Here is a 22209-nt window from a genome sequence, read left to right as displayed (position 1 = left end):
CGAGGGACAGGAACTGCAGAGCCGGACTCCCACTCGCTTCGCAGCCGGGCTGCGTCTCAGACACACTCTCTCATACACGGTGCCAATTCATTCAAACTGTCCTACCTTTCCGTTCTATCAGAATACACTGCTTTACCGTAAGATGTCGCCGGCAGACCGTAAGATACCGATATTGGTCGGCTCCAGGCCGTCACACACTCGCAAAACTGTAAATCAATAGTACGGTTTTGCCGATAATATCACAACAAATTTCAGACAACATAAAAACCACTAAACTCGTCCCTTTGCAAAAATCTTACAGTCAATACATCAAAGCATACAACAGGGTTAAACAAAGGTATAAAACGTATACACTCCTTCCAAGTTCCTCCAAGGGAGTGGAGAAAATTGGACCGAGTCCCGGAATTTAGTTCAGTTCAGATAAAAACAAAAACTGACCACTCTTTTTAACCCTTAAATCACAGTTTCAAACAAACCAACAAGATCAATACAAGAAGAACAAGTGCATCAGAGTCTTGCCTCTTTTTTTCTTACTCTCCTTATTATTTTTCTTTTTTTTTTTTTTTTTTTTTTTTTTTTTTTTTCCTTTTTTTTTTTTTCTTTTTTTCTTCCAATTACCAAAAGGTACCCACCAAAGGCATCAATTACTGGTTAGCAAAGACACCAATTACCAAAAGGTACCCACCAAAGGCATCAATTACTGGTTAGCAAAGACACCAATTACCAAAAGGTACCCACCAAAGGTATCAATTACTGGTTAGCAAAGACACCAATTACCAAAAGGTACCCACCAAAGGCATCAATTACTGGTTAGCAAAGACACCAATTACCAAAAGGTACCCACCAAAGGCATCAATTACTGGTTAGCAAAGACACCAATTACCAAAAGGTACCCACCAAAGGTATCAATTACTGGTTAGCAAAGACACCAATTACCAAAAGGTACCCACCAAAGGCATCAATTACTGGTTAGCAAAGACACCAATTACCAAAAGGTACCCAAAAATACCAATTAGGGATTCTTTACCAGAGCGTCCTCTGGTTTACCCTCCGGTGGTCACGTCTGACCCCGTGTTCCCATAAAGCGCTTTATCCTAAAACCAATGAACAATGATAAAAATACCTCTTTAATTTGGAGCAGGAGAAGCAGGAGATGCAGGGAACCCTTCGTCCACCAAAGAGCGCTTGGTCCGAGGGGGAGTCTCTTCTGACAAAAAGTCGTCAGGGGCGCCCAGAGGGTCCCAGCCCCGGACCCAGCGAGGGGACTCCTCAGATCCTGGATCCCCTGCTTCGTCCCATCTGGGTCGCCAGAAATGATGCCGATTTTTGCCCCAAAAGGCGAGAAATTACTGCTTAAGAGACTCAGTCAAATAAGCAGGAGGTATTTTATTACGACGTCGGAGAAATCCTAAAATGGGATTTCTAAATCTTTATAGCAAAAGCGTACCTTTTTATACAGTTTTAGGTTTGGGATTACATCATATTCATGCATATACATATGGGGAGTGGTGTAGGCGGAGCGTGGGCGGGGACTTCTCTTTTGAGGATCTTCTCAGGGGTCGTTCCGGTCGGCCTTCATCAGCTTCGAGGAGTCTTCCTCTTTAAACTTTTGAACCTCTCCCCAAATTTGGTCAATTCCCGGTGTAGTTGGCTTAGTCTCCAGGCCTTGGCAAGGGTCTCAGGGTCAATTTGACATGTTGGCCCTAAACGTGCTTTACCCAGCAGTTCTTAACTTATCACTGTCTGTCCTTATCTCTTCCCTGTCATTGTGTTCCATACCTTACTCAATTTATTGCTCTATGTGATTTCCTAACATTGAATATTTCCCATAACTGCTTTATATTCTATGCTTTAACCCATCATCTCTTGAAAGTAACTGTTTTAGGGGCTTCAGTTTATCTCCAATCTTTGATTACATTTACAACCCCTAATAACTCATTTAGGTCATCACTGCTGCTGGCAGCACTATTTTAATTTGTATTCCTTTCTTCTGTTCTTTTGTGTTTTGTTTTTCAGAAGTACAGGGGTTTGTCTAAATGTGACATCTTTGAGCTAACATTAATCTGAGGAAGGCAAAAGGAATTTATTGCATTTTGGCTAATACTGAGGAAAGGGGAAATTGCCTACATAATGGAACAGGAGATTAAGTTTGAACTGTCATTTCTCTTGTCTCCATAGTACTGGATACACAAATATAAAATATATGATCTACCTCCTCCTTCAAACACATCAACGTACAATTAAAACCCACAAAGCTTGACAACCTGTTGTCAAGTTGTTTAAGCAGTTGTTTCAGAATCTGACAGACAAACTTATAAACAAAACGTAGAGCACCAGATCGTGGGATGAGGCAGCATCATCATGCGGCTTCCTCAGTTATCTCAAAATTTGGAAAACAAAAAAGCAGAAGAATACTTTTTCTCCATGAATAAATAACAGTTTAATCACATTATAGAAATAAAATATGATATGGTAGGAATACACTGGAAATCTTACAGAAATACTATTCTGCTACTGGTAAGTAAATGGTCAAAGCTACTTTTCATGACAATCTGAACAGTACTTGTGTACAAACTATTATACAAGTTGCTAATGAAAAATATTGCAACATTTGCAAGAATGTTACCAGCTCAAACAAACATCTAATGATACAATATTCTTCTAAGAGGAAGTAATAATGTTAGATTTACAGACAATAAAGAGTTATGTTCTCCACTTCGAAACACTGGAAATAAAAATCTCAGGTAATCTGATTTCTTTACCTCATATTATCACAAGGAAAAATTCTCCTTTCACTGTGAAACAGCATCCCAAGAGACCCTGTAAACAGTTTATTCAAAGGTAGTATTTGAGATGTCACAGCAACTTCAACAATTTTCCTAGTTCACAATTACAGACTTTTTAGGCCACTGCTTGTACAGATGACTTTTTTTTTTTTTAATTCACTTATTTACATACATTCAGCCCAATAACAGCAGGTAGAACGCTCTGTCGATCTCACAACAGACACACTAAAATTTTCATCGAAAGGCCAGTGCAAGATGTGGATAGTGATTGATTGCACAGCACTGAGGAGATTGTATCATACAAATATACAATTAGACTGTCGAGAATCTAACTCTGCACACGTGTGACATAGATGGTCTTCTTGGTAGATACGTGACACTTGGAGTTGGTACACACACACGTAACTGCAACTAGAGGTGGTGGGTGCATGATGATGATGATGATGATGATGATGATTACAGTGGTGTGGGTGGCTGTGGAACACAGTATCGTTTGGCTGTGCTATCACTAAGTGAAGGTAGCCAACTGCAAATTAGGAATACCTAAAGCTGAAGTGTAAATACAGCTTATCTCAGAACGGCAGCAGATTTTTCTAATGAAAGAATAGTTCTACTTAGTGTGCAACATGTAAGGAAATTGTTGCCAACTCTTTAATAAATGGTTCTAAGTGAACTGATGCACTTCCCAGAGCTTTAGAAAAACTCATTATGCAAATGAAGATACTGATGACAGACGATAACATTTCACAGGATGCTATTTCTTATTATATCAGTAAGCACCAAGTTAAGTGCCAAGACAGCCCCATTGTCCCATGATTTATCGTAAAATTTAGAACTTGAATGCACAACAAAATTCCACAAAGTTTGCATTTAATTCACAAGAAGACAGTTTCAAAAATGGCTCTTAAAATACCCTTAACATTTCAAATGGGCTTTCCCCCACCCCTCCAAGAGGACTGCTTGAGGATGGACTAGACCTAGACATAAGAAAGATCTTTCAGAAGGACTTGATATCCTCGGGGAATCCTCTGCAATCCACTGGTTTTGGCTGACTGCAGTGGGCTCCCTGAGAGCACAGTAGTGCCCTGTCCCATCACACAGGTAAGCTGCAGGGGAGGTGGGTGGAGGAGGAAAGTACCCCTGTCTCTTCCAGCTGTTGCTTAGCACCTCACCTGGTCCAATCTTATCTTTAAGAGATGCCCTCCCTCACCAAGCCTAAACTTGGAGCCATGTGCACCCCCCCAGAGCCACTGGCTGAAAGGAGCTGGGTGTTTGTTCAGCCACCTGCTCTGGCCTGCACTAAGGGAGCCAGAGACCCAGGGTTGTTGCCCCCTCTCTCTCCCTGCTTAAGCACAAGGATGGGTGGCAGGGCAGTCTGGATTTGGCTCCACTTGCCCTGTGCCACAGAGAAAGTCACCCCTGCTGCATTAAGTGCCAGGCAGCTAAAGGACTAAGCTGCATTTTCAGCAATTTTGGTAGACATCAGACAGCAGGATGAAGAAACAGTCTGAAAAACCATGGCAGCAGTGTAGAGGATCCCAGACCTTATGACTCAGAACAGAACCACAGAATATCCATGCTGCAAAGGCTATCTGGTAGCATGTTCCTTGTGACAGTCCCAGGCTGCAGAAACTGTCCTGTCATGGAACAGAGTCACTATTTTCCTTCAGTAACTTCTTCCTGGTAGTGTCAAACCTTGTCAGTGGTTTCAGAGAGACGCACCTCAATGCAAGCTATCAGATTTGAATGAACTCAAAACTTTAAAACAAACTGCAATTTACTCCTGGCTTTCTCAGTCTTCAGGAACACCATCAGCTGCAGCATTTGTCAAAGCAGGCTCATTCCATGCTCTCTACCTCTCGTTTCCCTTATTCTCAAGTGCAACTGAAAGGTTGCTTCCTCTAGCACATGGATACACACTTCGGCATGGATCAAGATGTTCTTAATACGGTACTTTCACCAGTAATCAATTGGAAGAACTCAATTTTAGAAACAGAATTCGTGTGCAAAGCGTGCAACAAGAAATACAGTTACATTTGGTCATAGTGTCCCATCTTAGCTATGCTACCATGACTCACACTGGTTAGAATACTTACACACACACACACACACACACACACACACACGTACACACACAGAGATACTTATTTATATACACGCTCACACAATAAGAAAATGTCTAAGTCTGACAATATTTCCTCCTCTTTTAGTGAAGACGAGAGTTTGGCATCTCAGGCTCTGAATCTGCTTAGACCTGGGATACAGGAATGTGACACACTTGAAGTACACATTGACTGCACAGTGATAACATCGCACATTGAGTCTGACACATGCTGTCTTCAGTGGTCCAAAACCAGCACATGGCTTAAAACCAGATGCCCACTAAAGGAGCCAAATATCCGGAACCTTTGCTTTTCAGTACTTGTGTTCAGGCAATGCCCAAGAGCAGGGCAGTAGTCTGTGAAACCAAAAATAATCCTTCTGTATAAACGCAGTGGTATTTAAAAGTCTGAACCAGTGCATTCCTTTCTCACATTCCTCCTCTATTCCTCTGTTGCTGTTAGTCTCATATGCATAAAGAAGTAAAGGGTAGTGGGAAATAATTTTAGTAGAAGAACACAAAGCCTCTCCTCTAAGTCCACAGAAGACCACTAAAAGTGTAAAATTTCCAAAATGTCTCATAGGAATTCTTCAAATACAGTAAGTGTTTTCAATGGGGTTTACATATCATGTTTCACGTTATTTCCACGGAATTCTACCTTATCACTTTGTTTAATCAGACAAATATCAATAACACATAATAAAACAGCACACAATTCACGGGACACGACACGTTTTACAAAACCTCTAAACTCAGCACTGCTGCTTTTGGAAAAATTCAGAAACTCCTATTACTTACAGACATGAAATACATTTCACATTGAAATGAACAGATGATTACAAGGCTTGTTTTTCTAATTTGATGGTATTGGTTTAGGACGTGTTATTTTTCAATTAGGTTTCACAATTCTTCTTCACACCCCCAAAGGAACGATTGCTAATCTGGTATTTTCTCTGTCCTCTTTCAGGAAACATTATTATTCAGTAAACACCTTTTGAGAAAAACTTGTGAAAATTTAGCTAGAATCCCTAATTGTAAAACCTGAAGAACTGGCTGATGGTAATGCTCTTAACACAATCATCGCTCAGTTTACAATGACAAATCAAAAAATATTACAGGAGTGTACAAACACGTTAAGCCATGGGTTTGGTTTACTTTGTTGTTGATTTTTTAAATTTTTATTTTTTTTAAACTTAAACTCCTTTTTTTTCACAACGCTAAGAAGTCTCTGACTTACAACGCTTCAGCAGTTGTGTCTGTGGAGACAGACATGGTAACTTTGGCAATCTTAACTGTGCTCTTAATGCAGCTCTCGGCAGCCCTGTGCACGTTCCCCGCGTTGTTGGCGTGCTTGTGCTGGCAGTCAGACTCCATGCTGTTATCGAGGGGCTGCGCCGTCCCTTCGCAGGTGGGGAACATGCTGCGGAAGGCGTGTCGCAAGTCCTTGCTCCTTAGAGCGTAGATGATGGGATTCACTGTTGAATTCAGCAAACAGAGCATGCTACAGAAGGCAAAGATAGTCTTGATGAGCTTGTTCATTTTCCCAAAGACATCGTACACCATGATGGCAAGGAGAGGGCCCCAGCATATGATTAAAACAACTAGGATAAGGACCAAGGTTTTGGCTAACCTGATGTCCATACGAGTTTGATCAGGCCTAGTGATCTGTACCTTACCATCCTCCGTCGACTGGATGATTATGCTTTTCTGCGTGCCTCGCTGCAGCATGCGAACAGCGTGGCTGTGAGCCTTCCACAGAATGTACATGTAGGCATAGACAATGAACAACAAGAGGACGCTGGTGACCCCGATCCAGAACATCAGGTACGTCTCATCGATGAGAGGGAATATGTCCGAACAAACAGAGTTGAGCTTTTTGCAGTTCCAGCCGAGCAGAGGAAGAACGGCTATTACGATAGCGATGGTCCACATCACACAAAATGCTACGACAGCCTTTGGTCGGGTGACAATCCTTTTATAAGCTAGCGGCCTGTGTATAGAGATGTACCGGTCTATTGCCGTGAGGAAAAGGCTACCTACGGAGGCGGTGAAGGAGGCTGTAACTCCACCCAGCTTGAACAAGAAGACGTTGGGGCTATCCTTCCGGTGGAAAACATGGAAATCCACAAAACTGTAGACAAAAATCACACTGCCCAGGAGGTCGGCCACAGCCAGGCTGCCGATGAAATGGTAGGAGGGTCTGCACCGGAGGCTTCGGGAGTGGAGGATGACGCACAGGACGAGGAGGTTCTCTAAGACTGTGAAGGTGCCCAGGGTGAGCGACAGCACGGCGATGGCCAGCTGCTGGCTGGGGTTCAGGATCATAAAACACTCCATATCCATAAAGTTCTCCCCGCACTGTATATTCTCCTCATTATCCTTAAAAGTGGACAGGGACTTGTTGTAAAACTCTGTGATGTTGACCTGCTCTGAGGGAATAATGCTCAACAGGGAATCATCTCCTCCAGTCATTTTTTCTTGGAAAGGATCACCCCTGAAGGAAGAAAGGGGGAACTTTTGGGGGTAGTACCCCATCTTGGATGCCATGTCACCTTTCATGTCTTCGTACTGGATATCGTTGGAGCCCACGTAAAGGAGATCTGTCGTGATTGTTCGGAAGGTTGTATCTGCGAGGCCATCTAGAATTGACTTCATAACCCCAGTCTTGTTGGTTTCAGAGATACTTGGGGGATGGAAAAATGCATCGGAGGAAGTCCTATATGGGGAAAAGATCAGACTTCATTAACATAAACAGGGTGACAAACTCCACGGACAACTTAGCAGAACTGTGTCAAACAAAATCAACCCTTCTCTGGTATTCAGTGCAGGTCTAACTTTGCCATTGTGGGAAATCAGGGTGGGTAGAGCACTTAGAGAGAAATCACCTAGATTTCACTAAAACTGAATTACACTAAGAAGCGACATGAAAAACAGAGGCACAGGGAATTGAGTGTTTCACAGGAAAGAAATTTTCATTTCTCATCAAAACCTTATGAGCTGCTCCACCAGAAAGATATTTTTCTCAGCTTCTGATTGCAAAGCACCTTGCAGACCAATATTCCTTGGGCTTGCTTCATTTAGATAATACCAAGAGCCACTGCAAGAGCAGCACTAAACTGAGTCACCACCTTCTTTGTTTTTCTTTCAAAAGGCACAGAGGGTTTTGAAAAATTGACAACAGAGAGGCGACAGGGACAGAGCCATGCACTCCAGATTTCACAGCTCGCCCAGTATGCCTCTATATTCTTATTATCCTGCAATGGCAATCTGAGGTCTATTAACATCCTGAATTTGCTACTGCAAACTTATTAGCAAGGTATTCGATCAATAAATATATCGTTTCATTACACTCATATACAAAGATTATTCTATTCCTTCCTTCTGCTAAGCAAACTAAGGTACTGGGATGTTTGTGCAATATGAGGGAGGTGGGTTACCCAGCTGTTACCCAGCTCTGTCCACAGTTTCATGAAAGGTGACAGCCATGCTAAGTCAGTGAGACAATCAGTGATCTGCTCTGTACACACCAGAAGCCTCAGTCAGGATGGTTCAAGTTTGTCTAGATAAACATGGCACCAAGTTTAAGCCATGGCCAAAATTCCAGGCAAAAGGAACCAGGAGCTACTGCTTCTGTAAGAAGCATTGTAATGTAATTTGTACCCCTGGGGATACCCTCAAAAACATTCTGTCCCCTCCAAAACTGGGGGGACTCAGCAGAAGGTCCCCAAGTAGCCAGTGGTCTCAGATCTGTCAAGTACAGCCTTTGCTCATGGATGGTGTCTAGTTGTGGGGAACAACTCCTGGTCAGGGTTCCCTTGGGAGAGGACCCCATCAGCACCTGAGCATGCACCAACATGTAAGAGAAATCTTACAGCTCTTGTTATGCTGTACTCCTTTATATTACTTTGCTGGTAGAAAATGCCTTGAAAATGGATTGAACATCTGCTTTAGGGCCCCCTTCCACCACCTCAATGGATGAGAGTGATCTGAATACAAATAAGAGCCAGAATCACTACTGTGCAACAAATATTCTACATCTGCTATGGGACATCTCGATGATTAATCAGCAACAGGAGCAAACCAAGCTTCTTGCTTTTAGCGGGGAGAAAATTGTTGCACTCAAGAAATCCTAGATGCCAGTACATAGGCCTGTACTGACCTAACCTGTTCACTTTACACAACTGACAATAAATGCTCAGAAAGGCTGCAAGAGTTTATTTAGTACAAAATCAGAGTACTGATCACCTCAACTCCTAAAGAGAAGACATGCACAGTAGGTACCACTGTTCTCTTTTCCCATGAAAACTATAGGAAAGAAGAAAAGAATGCCTCTCTACAACAATAGCAGTACTCAAAAATATGTGAAATCATGAGCATTTCCAAAGAAGCGGAGATCACTTGGCTGATGATATATTTATACTGCCCTTATAGCACGTGAACACTCAAGACTTTTTCCATAGCTCTTTCAAGTTTTGCCTTTTATTAAGCTGGCCTGGACATTGAGTATTAAAGGGAATATATGAACTTAGACCTTCAGAAGACACTGCAACTCCAATGCTGCGAATGAGTACAAACAACCCTTACCAGGATAGACACAACACACAAAATATACTGGCTGAGTCAGCATTTGCAGACACAGTTTTCTCAGCAAATAACAATTATTAGACAGACAGACAGTATTAAGGAATTTGATTTTGAGGGCGTGAGCAGTGAAGGAGGGAAATGTCACTGAAGCATACATTAAAAATGAACAGCAATCATCTAATATGGAAGGTACTTTTCTGTTTTATAGCTGTTCCTAGAGAATTTGCAGATGTTACACTCTGCAAAGATGACTCCGCTGGTAAATCTGCTTTGGGTGAAGCTCGGCAACTTTAAGCTTGGCATTGTAACACCATTTTACAACCAGAAGTGAAGAATGTGTTATTAATTTAAAAACTACCCAAAAATATTAAATAAAAAAGTAGTTCTATAAATATGTAAATATTGCTGTGGTATCCTCTACTATTCAAGCTTTTGACAGAAGGGAACCATTTTAATGAGTAAAGCCACAGCCCCATGTCGAGAAGATTATGTCTGAGGAAAGCTTCATAAATTGTATTCAACTGAGCACTTCTGCTAGACAGACAAACAAATTGTTATGAGGTAGCTGATCCCTGCTGGAGTCATGTCAAGTACAGACTTTCTCAGAATTAGGTGCCATGCAACCCGTACCTTTATTTGAAATACAAATGAAAGAACACGAATTTTTGTGTGCTCTTTTGAAGGTGGCAGTGAGTTATGTGACAATATCACTATGCATGCATATGCTATGCTAACAACATGGTTAATGGGATCAGGAGAGGCAAGTCTTACTTTGAATGTCAATGATTTTTTTTTCCTCTGTATTTTTACATTGAGATTATTACAGTAATTTTCACCTTATTGTCTCTGCAAAGAGAGTTTTCTTTCAGAGTACTTGGGAGTTCATTAGTAGTGTAGTTTAGGCTTTGGGGGATGCTGCTAACATTAATTTTGGTTTTGTTTGCTGCTGGGAATATCCTAATTGGAAATTTCTAGCAGTATGTGTGCATGCACCTATTCAAGCTGCAGTTGATTTTTATTAAAGTTGCAGTAAAACAACCATTTGCCTGATCTGGAATTACACTTTACAGGAAATTCATTTATTTTAATTTAGATACTAGTTTATCCCAGTATAAGCTCACTATTAAAATGCACTGAAGAGATCAGCGAGGTTTTCCATCGCTGTCTGGTAAAAACAAGACTGCATCTCTGGTACTGCAGATATCAGGACACAGGTGCTGCACGATTTGACATAGAAAGAAAAGACAGTGACAGAAGCAATGCCAGTGTCACACACATTTTGGCTCTGAGCATTTCTGTCCAAACCTGGAGTGGTGAGCAGGCAGCACCCATGAAAGCAGACACCCCACACCATGCAGCCACACTGCTCTTTGCAGCTGGCTTCAACACAATCCAAACCCGTTCTGCCCAAGAGCCATGACAATCTCCACAGGAAATATTCCAGGAGCCCCTCTGGCTTCTCAGAGCTTCCAGAGGGAAGAAGTGTCCTCCATACAGGTTCATCCTCTCTCCCTGGGGCTGGAGTGACAGCTGTGTGCTGCAGAAAGCTCCTCTCATGGGCAGAGTGGCAGTAAGGGAGAGCCTCCCTGTCCTGCCAAGAACTCTCCTGCCCTGCCAGAATCCACTCTTCCAACTTTGAGTTTTCAAAGCTCTCAGCTTCATTCCTTTCATAAATGAGCTCAACTACCTCACTCATTTTAAAAGAGCTTTTAAAAAGACTGAAACATTGATTAAATATGAAGGAGAGGTTGCACCAACACTGGCACTCAAAATGTTTCGTGCACTTCCACAACTGCGTGCAATTCACAGCAAGTACTGAATTATGATTGCAGATAAGAATTAAACAACAGAGAAAAACTTCAAGGATCTTTTATCTTGAAGACCAGAGCAGAACAATCATAGCTGAGCACCATTTCAGACCGTTCTCCCATCACCCGGCAGCTGTTGATGGGCACTGCCAGCCCAGCTGTGCGAAGTGACCGCCACTAGGTGGAGTGGCTTTGACAAACTCCCGGCTGAGCTGTCTGCAGCGACAGCCTTCAACTTCCTTCGGCCCTTTTTCCCTGCCTACTTTACCAGGAATCAAACACATGGTGTTAAACATCACCTGAAGGTTGGAGACACAACTTTGTAAGGCTCTGTCTTCAAAGTGAAAGAATTAGTGAAGAATCGACGGGGCAAGCCTTACTAGTGCCCTCCACTGTGTGCTTACATACAGCCCTAAACGATGCTTGGGTATCAGAATGTAAATACACTTCAGGCAAAATAAAAATATATATAGTATATAAGAGGATGGTAACTCATCATCAAGGACAATAGGGGGAATTATACCTCCTTTGGACTTCTTGTTGGTCCACAAGACCAGTTCACTTGGGGAACAAGAACATGACTTCATTAAAATGCTATTACTTGGACTTCTTGTTGGTCCACAAGACCAGTTCACTTGGGGAACAAGAACATGACTTCATTAAAATGCTATTACCTATCTTCTCCTGCTGTTCTGGGGTAGAAAGAGAGCTGGAAAGGTTTTATCATTGTCTACAAAAAGAGCTGAATTTGTTACAATTTTCAAAATAGGATGATTGATAAAGCAATTTTAATAGCCTGAATAGAAGGAGTGAGTATTTATGCTCTTCCTCGGAAGTAATTATGAGCAATACAATGACGATACTGATAGCTGCAAAAATGTTGACATTGCAAGAAAAGGAATCAAAACAGGAAAGGGGAATCCACATACCAATCTTTTTGGCTTCCATTTTAGAAAATATTTTGATCTCCATGTCTATACATTCCTTCTATGATAATCATAGTTAATTAAGAACAGGCTAAAGGACAAGTAGGAAGAATTCAATCAATTTCTGAATGCATAAAAACACACAAATGCACTTTCCTTGTTTATACCTTATAAGGTTCTAAGTAATTCAGAGAAGAGCATTATCTTCTGATAAGTTTGCATAGTGCCCAATAAGTGGAACTCCTCCCAAAGTGGGTCCACAAAGTACTACCACAGGAGAAACAGCAATAATTTACACTCATATGCAGTCAGCTGTAAAACTGCGAGAGAAATGAGATCTACCATGGTAACTGTTGGCCTCTAGAATTAGAACTGTCCTATAAAATGAAAATTTATATGGCTAATAATTACCTTATCCCATATGGTGATGGACAATACAGCTTCGAGGACAGAACAAGGTTTCCAAGCCTTAGAGAAAGAAATGTGCAGACTGAGAAATGGCACTCTCAGACTCAGTAACACCAAGTAAGGAAAGAACACATGCTGAGAAGAATGTGAAGGCAATGCTACCCCTATCCTATTTACTGGTTTACTACTCCATCTCCAAAACTGTGCTACTCCTAGCTAAAAATGGCAAATATGCTGTCACTCCTAATTCAGGAAAACTTGCATTCATTTCAGTCAGAATTTTCTCTGTGAGGGATCGGGAAGGAGCACAGACACTAGGAGAGGAGCAAATTAGGGATGTTATCTTCTAGATACAGCAAGGCACTATCAGCTATGGGGTAAACTAGGGCATGCAAGTAATGAACCCAATTTTGTTCTTATGTAACATGATCATATCTTTGGCAAGCTGAACCTTAATTAGCAAGAAGGCACATCTACATGGTTATTTGTGTTAATTAACATACCGTTTGCACACTAGCAGGATAAGGGCTGGACTGCTCCAATTTGTGGGCAAATAGCTCCTATGTGACACCCCCCAGCATCCAGCAGCTGACAACCTGAACAAAAACAAAACAAGGGGGAAAACGGTGTTAATCAGTGATGGACAATATTTTTAAAGGAATAGTATTATTTCCTCCCTCCAAAGTTGGCAAGATGTGTGTACCAGTTTTAGCACAGGTGATTTGCAGGTACAGAGGAAAGGAGGCTGCACCTTACATCCCAAACAGCCAGAGCATATACATGTGTCTAATATCATAGAGGTTCAAAAGCAAGGCTGAAGTCCTGCTCCTTCTGGGGCAAGGGAAGGACCAAAACTTTGCTCTCTGTGAGCCAGGTGAGCATGCTGGCAACCTCTACATCCTCCTGCCCATCTCTGAACTGCCCAAATTGTTCCATGTTGGATTGAGACCTAAACATCCAGAAATAAAGACACCAAGTGATATTCCAAGAGGCAGGGTGTATGCCTGATGAGAGGCTTAGCTTGAAGCCCTTCCTCTGAATTAAGCAAACCAAGGATGCACCTCCTGCATCCCACAGAGATGCAGAGGAGGAAGTGTGGGGGCAGCTGCCCTGTCTGCCTGTGAAAAATCTCTAGAACTCCTGAGGTCACCCAAAACTCCTCAGCTTGTAAAACACAACCCCTTATACAACACATTTCCTACCAAGTTATAGACAAGATGAAGTACTGAAGTCACAAACCAGCCAAGAGAACCATCAGGGTAATATTAACAGGAAACTAGAGCTACCTGCTCTGCCCAGCTTTTGGGAGAAGGGATGGAAGGCAGAGGTGACTATTGTAAAACTGTAGATTTACAGATCTTTCACAGTTTACTTCATATTGTCTTAATTTCATCTAAAAATAGAATTTTGAAAGAGGATGAGGAATCTTGCTGAAGTATGAAAGACTGAGATGAAAGGAAACAGTGAAGCAATCATGACCTTGTTACTTGCTTAAAATCACAGTTTAAGGACTGGTTTCCTGATAAAGGACTTTCTATTCTTCTTTTCCAATGAAGAAGAATGAACAGATAATATGAAAAGTTTGATACAATGCCATGGTACTTACATTTTAAAGAAAATGGAAGAGAACTGGAATGGAAGCTGGTTAATTTTGGACTCTCAAAGTTTATCACAAAAGAGTTCATCTCGGATTTTAAAATTCCGACAGAAATCCTGTCATTTCCAGCCTCTTCTCTATCCATTCTCTAATGCCAAAAGGTGCAGGCACTTATTGCTGAGCAGAATTGACATAAATGTTAAATGGGGACAGCAAAGCCCAGCCAGGTGCAAAAGAGATAAGGGGTTAACACTCAATCTCTTGGAAGTACCTAGAAGAAATGGCAGCTTAGTACACGTGTAGTTTAAGGGAGAGAAGTAATTTGAAACAACAGAGCAGGACATAAAAGACCAGGCTCCATTGGATCATAAATGCTAAAGGTCTCCAGAAGAATGTAATATCTAGAGGATTAAACTGGAGGAAAACCACATTTATTAGGAAGAAAAGAGAGAGAGAGGGGAGAGAGGGAGAGAACCACTCCTAGAAAATAGTTTCTATCCAATGACCAGAACAGAACACAGAAGGTCACAAATTTGTTGCAGCAGAAGATATTAGAGAACTTTATTAAAAGAGTAAGGTTTAGAGACAGAAAAATAGCAAAAACATCAGGCTCCAGGGAGAATTCTCATAAACTGCACAGAGTATATATCTGCCATCTCATCCCCCCTCAACAAACCGGCTGTAACAAGTTTTAATTAAAGAAATCATGAGATAGCAAAGAGATGCCAAGAGCAATGGTAATGTGGGTTAAGTTATTGGTGTGGTAAGGATTGCTAGGAGAGAGGAAGGATAACTACTGTCCTTATACTGGGAATAAGACATCTCCAAGCAAGACAGGAGCAAAGTGGAGAAAGGCAAAAAAGGAAGACCCAAGTGGAAGTGCCTCAGTGAGGCAGGGATACAGATTTTAGAGAAAGAGCCTTTGTGATAGGCTGGAGGAAAGCAGATCAGGTGGAGAAGAAAATTCATGAGAGAAAACCTCCCTCCTCTTCTGAGCTGTGTGAACTTCAGAGACACCTCCATAAGCTGAAAGATAAAGCTAATGGGATCTTTCATATCTCACCATAAAGAAAGAACAGATCCACTGCTCACTCTGCAGGCAATGACTTGCTCTTTTGAAAGTCCATTTCTGATCTGTATTCAAATGATGAAGAAAGATGCAAAGGGCTCTGAGAAGCCATCCTTGGTAAGGTCAGAGAAAAGGACAGCACTGTACACACTGACAGTTGGGATCAGGTTGGGGACACTCAGGAGAGGTTAGCCGAGCAAATTTGGCCAGGGACATAACAAAAATCAAACTGCTTAAGGAAAATGACATACAGGATACAGAGTTCAAAGGTGGAAAGGAAAAGAGTGCTCAAATGGAGCCATTGAGTGACCCATACAGCGGAAAAACACACCAAAAGTGAAAAAGACGTTCACAGTCAATGACAAATATTAGTGCACAGAAGGCCAGCAACACATTGCAAAGCAACATCCCTTCTACCTCAGTCTTCAAGAGTCTGCCTCTCCTGCAGACTTTTTTTAGGCCATCAAGTACTGGCAATGCTCAGAAGCTAGGACAAAAAGGCTTTTGGGAAACTGCGATGTCCCGTGCCACCACCATTAGCAAAGGACAAAAGTACGCACTCCCAATTAAAAAATGAAAACCATTTTTTCATTTCTGGAGATGTCTGGCCTTTCCTAAGATTTAAATAAGCTCAGATAACTGTCTTCATAGTTATATTCACAACATAATGATATTCAAATATACTGCCTTCACACACACAAATAACTTGTGAAATTATTTGCCAGCATATTAAGCCACTACACCAGATTGCTTGGCAATGGTGTATGTCTTTGAAATATGCAGATGCTTTTCTTTTTTTAAAAAAAGGAGAGAGGGAGGGAAGAGGAGAAGTGAAAAGAAATTACAGTAGAATTTGATATCCAAGTAGCAGAACAACAAATTGTGGAGAGACTTCAGCCAATATTACATCAGACTTGGAAAAATAGCTAAAATATACTGAGGGATGAGTTATGACTTTATATATATAGGTATACTTCTATGCATAAACTTACAAATAGACATAAACAAACAAATCACATGCCTAGAGGAAGAACTGAAGTCTCACAAACCCATGCATGTCATGCATAAACCCAAATTTCAAGTGCTAGAGTATATGCAGACAAGTGTAGGTACAAAAAATATAGGCAAGATGATTGCTGAACATCCTTTTGAATCCCCTTATACACAGCCTTTTTGGCTAAAAGCAAGAATCTAAAAATAATATATCTATCACTGAGATCCTGCAAAAGTTTTTTTGCATGTATGTATACATGTCACCTAACATTCCAGGCATGTACATAGTCTGGACTTCAGTGCTGCATTCCTTAAAACAGAGGCACAACTGAATAAGAGCAGTTATTTCTGAGAGCATGTTTCACATCCTCAGGAGAACAGGAAGGTGGGAGCCCCCCAAGATCCTAAACATAAACTTTGAAATGTTTCCCAAAATGCAGAAAGATGGAAACTACTCCAGTGAGGGCTGAAGGGGAATTGACAGTACAGACCTGCTCCTGCTCAGTACTTTGTAGTGAGTAAACACATCTTTCTTAAGAATACTTAATTGCCATAAAAGAGGTTAACAAAGGATGAGGCACTATTTGATGTCATCTAGCCTCATTCTACAGAAACAATACAACATCTGAATTGTATAGAACATCCACTTTCACCAACAGTCCAGCCAAGGTATAAGAAGTGAACATCATACTGGCACACACTGTAATGAAATACCTATTTTGTCTGTAATTTGGATGTGGCCAGTTTCACCAAGAAAGGATGTTCCCACTGAAGAGAAGCAGACCCAGGCTTGGGGTGTGCACCACCATAATGCCCCTGCATGAGGCACAAATGGCAGAATAAAATGTGCTCCGACCTTATGTTGCAAACCCGATCATTTTTCATGGGCAAAAATGGTACCTTCGGGAAAAAGGGGAAAAAAAAAGTTCTTTCTAACAAGAAATTGATTTATAAGGGCTTACAGCCATTTCAAAAGGACAGGTCATAGCTGGTTTCAGCAGTCATTAACAAAGCCACACACTTTCAAAGGGTGTGAGTTTTGGGGGGGAATCCTTATCCCACCAACAGTGATGGGATGTGCACTTTTGGCAGCAGTACAGTGTCAGTCTAGAAATGGAGACATCCAGAGCAGCACTGAGAAGACAGGTTGTCACATTTTTAACTTTGCATTAGTAACAAATGCTCTTGCTGTCTATTCTGGCACATTTGCAAGCTTGCTTTTAGGTACAAGGGACTTGCATGCATTTCCACTGCAGATAAGAAAACAGAGCAGTCTTGTTATGATTAAAAGGGTCTATTTCCCTCTGCCTTCTGCCTTGTGTGTCCATCTGCATAGCTGCTTTGAACTTGGCCAAATCCCAGCGTTAGGGTCGCCCACAGTATGAATTTTAAACCATCAACAGACTGCGGATTTGCTGCTAGAGAAGAGAAAAATCTCCAAATTCTCACCTAAATGGCCAATGAGTGGTTTTGTAGAACATTCATCATGTTACATAGCCTAAACCATTTCAGAAATTGCAGCAAGAAAATAATTTACTGTTTCATGAGGACTGTCAAATAAAGACAAAATAGACATCTGGAAAGAAATTAATAACAATCACCATTGAGAAAAATGGATTCTGCAGATGCCTAGGTAGGTCACTATATGACTAGAGAGGTCACAAAGTTTGCATTTGAGAAGTTACAGTAATTTCTCTTTAAACCATGCAGAATTAGAGAAACTAGGAGAGCAGAAGACAGTGCATGAGACCTACAGCATCAAGAATGGCAATGTATTCATAAAAATCTTGGGCAATACTAAATTAATACATGAGTTTCGATTCTTAGTCTCCTCACCTACCTCACCTCAACTCAATAAAAAAGAAAACCAGCTCTCCCTCTCTAGTGTGTAGCATTTTCAGCACCAAAATTCCCAGTGGGATGCAAGCATTTAGAGACAGCCACATTAAAGGCTGAAAGTCAAAAATGGCTTCAAAAAGAAAAAAAAAAAAAGTTATTTCTTTCTAAACTTTTGCTGCCCAATCAAAAACTTGTAATAGAGGAAGTTAAAGAGAGGTTTGCACTGGCTAAGACCTGCCAGTCCTTCAACAGAGCATGAAAGCCTTTAACGGGGTTCTTTATGCAACTGAGCTCACATCATTCATCAAAGAACAACAGCCAGGATCAAAGGCATCCACCGGCTCATCCTCGCAATACTATAACCTGCTTCCACCTTCACCTTGAGTTTTATAGGTATTTTGATTCCATTCCTGTGTGTTTAGGTATCACAGACTGGTCAACGAGCTAAATTCTCAGCAAATAAGTCAATTTCTTTACCTAGCCAACTTTTTTTTTTCCTTTCTGGCAATAGGTGCCTGCTGGCTCAGTCAAACAATTATTGTTTTTATGAATTCTGCTTTAAAATGGTTTTATTCAAACGGTTCTGCCTCTTATTCAAATGACCAACAGATAATAAAGCAAAGCTGTTACTCGTTGCTACAAAACTAATTTTAACCTCAAGCAAATCAGGAATTACACATTCATCTTCTGAACTGTTTAAAGATGTTACGTTCATTTCTTTTATGACTGATTTAATAAACTCTGCCTGCATAACAAATATTCTTACTATAGTCACAGGGTTTTTTTCTCTTCTTGAGAAGGAAAAACACATGCTGGTGGTTGATATGAGGTGTAACACAAAAATAATTAAGCACAGCCAAGTAATTTTAGCAATGCTGTACATTTTGTTATTAAACATCATATTTAGTAGCGCTCTGATTCTTTGCCTTAACAGCAATGCCACCCCCAGCAGAGAATGCCATATTCCTTTAAGAAAGGGTGAACAATAACAATGAAAACAACATGATGCATCTAAGAAAAAACGAAAAAAAATTACTACACCTTTAGCAGGTTAAAAAAGCTACATTGTTTTTGTTTTTTTAAACCCTAGGAGAGACTCAAGGGGAATTTTGTTATCTGGCTGTATGTTATAGATGAGCCTTTATCTTCTGAAAGAAAAAAAAAACATGTGCAGAAACTCTTAATGTTATAATTTGCTGCCATACAGAAAATAACAGTGATAACAATTTCAGAGAAAGAAGGAAAACTATGGACTTCATCTTCTGACACCATTTTACTTAATCAAACTGCAATCACAGTAATGAGCTCTCTCCTACCAAAGGCTCGGTACATACCTCATCCATGGGTATTCTCAATGGAGATTTGCAGACGTCTTTGAGACAAAAAGATGCCCATTTGAAATAAGCCCATCTGGATACTCAAAATTATTTCTCAACAGATGAAGATTTCACATGACAAACGCTGCGTTAAGTTTAAAAGGCTCACTCTTTTTCAGCTCTTTCCCCCCCAGATTTCCAAATTTCAGACAAAAACAAACCAACCAACCAACCAACAAACCCTACTGATATTCTGAGGATGCTGAACGCCTAAGTGACATTTTTAACGGAACATCACTGCGCGCAAAATTGCGAACCGCCTTTTATTTCGGTCACAGCCTCACAGACAGAGTTTTGAGAGGAAAAGTGCACAGGAAAGCCGGGCTGAATGCTACCCGCTGTAAATCACCAGTGGGTCAGGACGAGAGGAAAAACCTCCGGTGTCAGATAAGGTCCTGTGGGAGCCCGGGAGGCGACCGGCTCCGCGCACAGAAGAATAGACGCGTGTTAACCATAACGCCACCAGCCGCCCGCACCCCCGCCCGCTGCCGGGCTCCCCTCGGCCGCCGGGTCCCCCCTCCTCCGGCCGGGCTCGCGAAGCCAAACTGCGCTCCCGGGACCACCGGCTTGTCCCGGGTGGCCCCCGGGCTACCTCCAACTCGCCCCAGCCGCCCGAGGCGGCGGCGCGGGGCCGTGCCCGGGGCACAGGCGAGACCAGCGCGGTCCCCGGCCCCGCCGCAGCGTGGGTCGCGATCGCCGCGGGACGCGGCGGTGGATCGCGGGGAGGGATGCTCCGCAGACAGCCGCCTCCCCTCCGCCCGTTCCGCCGTCGGGGCAGGCGGTGTCATTCCCCGAAAAACCCCCTCCCACCCACGCCGCCAACAAACTTTGAGGAGGACGAAGGGTCCCTGGCCCCCGACCGGGGGGCACCCGCCGCCCTCCCCTGCCCCCCCGCCGCCCGCGCCGTCCTTACCCTCCGCACGGCACCGGCCGCGTTCCCCGCCCGCTCCGGCCGCGCCGACCCCCGGCAGGGAGCAGGAGCGCCGCCCCACCCGGGCACCCCAGCACTGGGGAGCGCCGAGGAGGCGGTGCCGGTGAGGGGAAGGAGGAGGTGAGAGACTTCTCCCCCCGGCTGCCTCCCCTTCTTCGCTTCCCTCCCCTCGGCGCCTCCTCTCCGACCACCGCCGCCCTCGCTCGCCCGGCTCAGGCGGCACGCCGGGCTCCGCCGCCCTGCCGCCGCCGCCGCTCCATGTGCCGCCCGCCCGCCCCCTCCTCCGCCGCCTCCGCCCGCCGCCGCCTCGGCGCGGGGAGGCAGCGCGGGAGCCTCCGGGCGCCCGGCGTGGCTCCGGCACACGCCGCCGCTGCGTCCCCCCCGCCTTCCGCCCCGCTTCGGTCCCATTTATGAAGCCCGGCGCCCATCACGTGTCAGTGTGTGCCTTTTGTCCCGGCCCTGGCAGCACCGGGGCGGACAGGCGGCGCTGGCCAAACTTCGCCCCGGGGGAGGGACATGGGAACACCGGGGAACACCGCGGGGGGCGGGCGGCGGAGAGCGGCTCCGTTTCGGGCCGTGCCCCACCCCGCTTCCCGCCGGCCGTGGGCGCTGCCCCGCCGCGAGCCCCGTCCTGCCGGCGCTCCGCCGCCGCGCCCCCCGGCCGGGCGCCGAGGAGCGGGGCCGGGGAGGCGGCGCGCCGGCCCCCAGCCAATGTGGAAGGCAGCGCCTCCTCCGGCCCGGGGGGGCGGACAGCGCATCCCCGCCGCGGGGACCCGGCCCGGCCCCGCCACCCGCCCGCACCGCGTGGGGACAGCGGGGACCGGCTCCGCTCTCGCCCCGGGGCCGCGGGGCTGGCGCACGCAGCGGGCTGCGGAGGTTGGTGGCTGTGGCGGCCCTCGTGGGGCGTCCTTTCCCCGTCCCAGTATTTCCTGTGGAACACCAGGGTTTTGACATACTTTATTTCCCTTTTTCTCACTACCCGAATCCCGCCTTCGGTGTTTTCGGGCTTACACGAAAACCGTCATGGCAGCCCTCAGAAGTGATGGGGATTCCCTCATCTCTGGGGGGCGAAATGGCTCCAAAGGTGGGCAGGCAATGGGCATAACTGGAAAGGTGAGCTTTATTCAGCAGCCAGTTCCTAAACACTGTAATATCTAGCTGGCTTTGATCGTGTGTTTCTGCCTCTGCAGCGTCATACATATGCATTTGTCTTCACACGAATTAATACTGAAACATGATAAATATTTATCATTTGACATGGTGTCTAAAGACATTAACTGGTCCATCTACCATTTACCTGAACTGGTACATCTGTGCACAGAGGAGGAATATGTGATTCTCCTTGTTTATCAGGTTAAGAAAACACTCAACTCTTCACAAGTGATGATTAAAGGTTTCCCGTGGCTGTATTTTAGGGACGTCCAATTCAAGATGTGCCTGCTGTCTCGCTCGACCCCCAAGGTCTGAGGCAACAAAATCTCCAGGCTCCATCCACCAAAGTGCATCTGCTCAGGAGCACAGCATCATTCTCACAATCCAATGTTTTCCCTGCATTGAGTCCCAGAGCGAGTCTGCAAGATCATAATTACTGACAATAATTTTTCAGCCTCTGGCTCTTTCTGATGGTAATCGTTAAATTAACAAGAAAGGAGATAATTTCAAATGGCACTCCCTGTGAGAAAAGTGGAAGGGAAAAAAAAGGCCAACTCATTTGTGCCCAGCTTGAGTTTCTGGTATTAGTCCGTCTGGTCATTCGGAAGTGGTGGGAAGTAAAAAGAACTTTATTTAGGA

The 22209-nt window shown here is 43.7% G+C and overlaps 1 protein-coding gene across 5 annotated transcripts; it reads right to left on the bottom strand.

The window, feature by feature from the left end:
* Nucleotides 1-2415: 2415 nt before the first annotated feature.
* CNR1 (cannabinoid receptor 1) lies at nt 2416-20597 on the bottom strand. Of its 5 annotated transcripts, none has more exons than XM_066547336.1 (4): nt 20401-20597; nt 13117-13209; nt 12617-12673; nt 2416-7603 (listed from the first exon to the last, which is right to left on the bottom strand). In XM_066547336.1, the coding sequence occupies exon 4, from the start codon at nt 7540-7542 to the stop codon at nt 6121-6123; it is 1422 nt and encodes a 473-aa protein (XP_066403433.1). In that variant the 5' UTR covers nt 7543-7603; nt 12617-12673; nt 13117-13209; nt 20401-20597; the 3' UTR covers nt 2416-6120. The 5 variants fall into 5 exon arrangements, with proteins under 5 accessions (XP_066403433.1, XP_066403430.1, XP_066403434.1 ...); XM_066547333.1 differs by lacking the exon at nt 20401-20597 and adding an exon at nt 19446-19794; XM_066547337.1 differs by lacking the exon at nt 12617-12673.
* Nucleotides 20598-22209: the final 1612 nt, after the last annotated feature.

The sequence above is a fragment of the Molothrus aeneus genome, chromosome 3, assembly GCF_037042795.1.
Source record: "Molothrus aeneus isolate 106 chromosome 3, BPBGC_Maene_1.0, whole genome shotgun sequence".
NCBI lineage: Eukaryota > Metazoa > Chordata > Aves > Passeriformes > Icteridae > Molothrus > Molothrus aeneus.
This window is presented reverse-complemented; position numbering and strand designations above follow the sequence as displayed.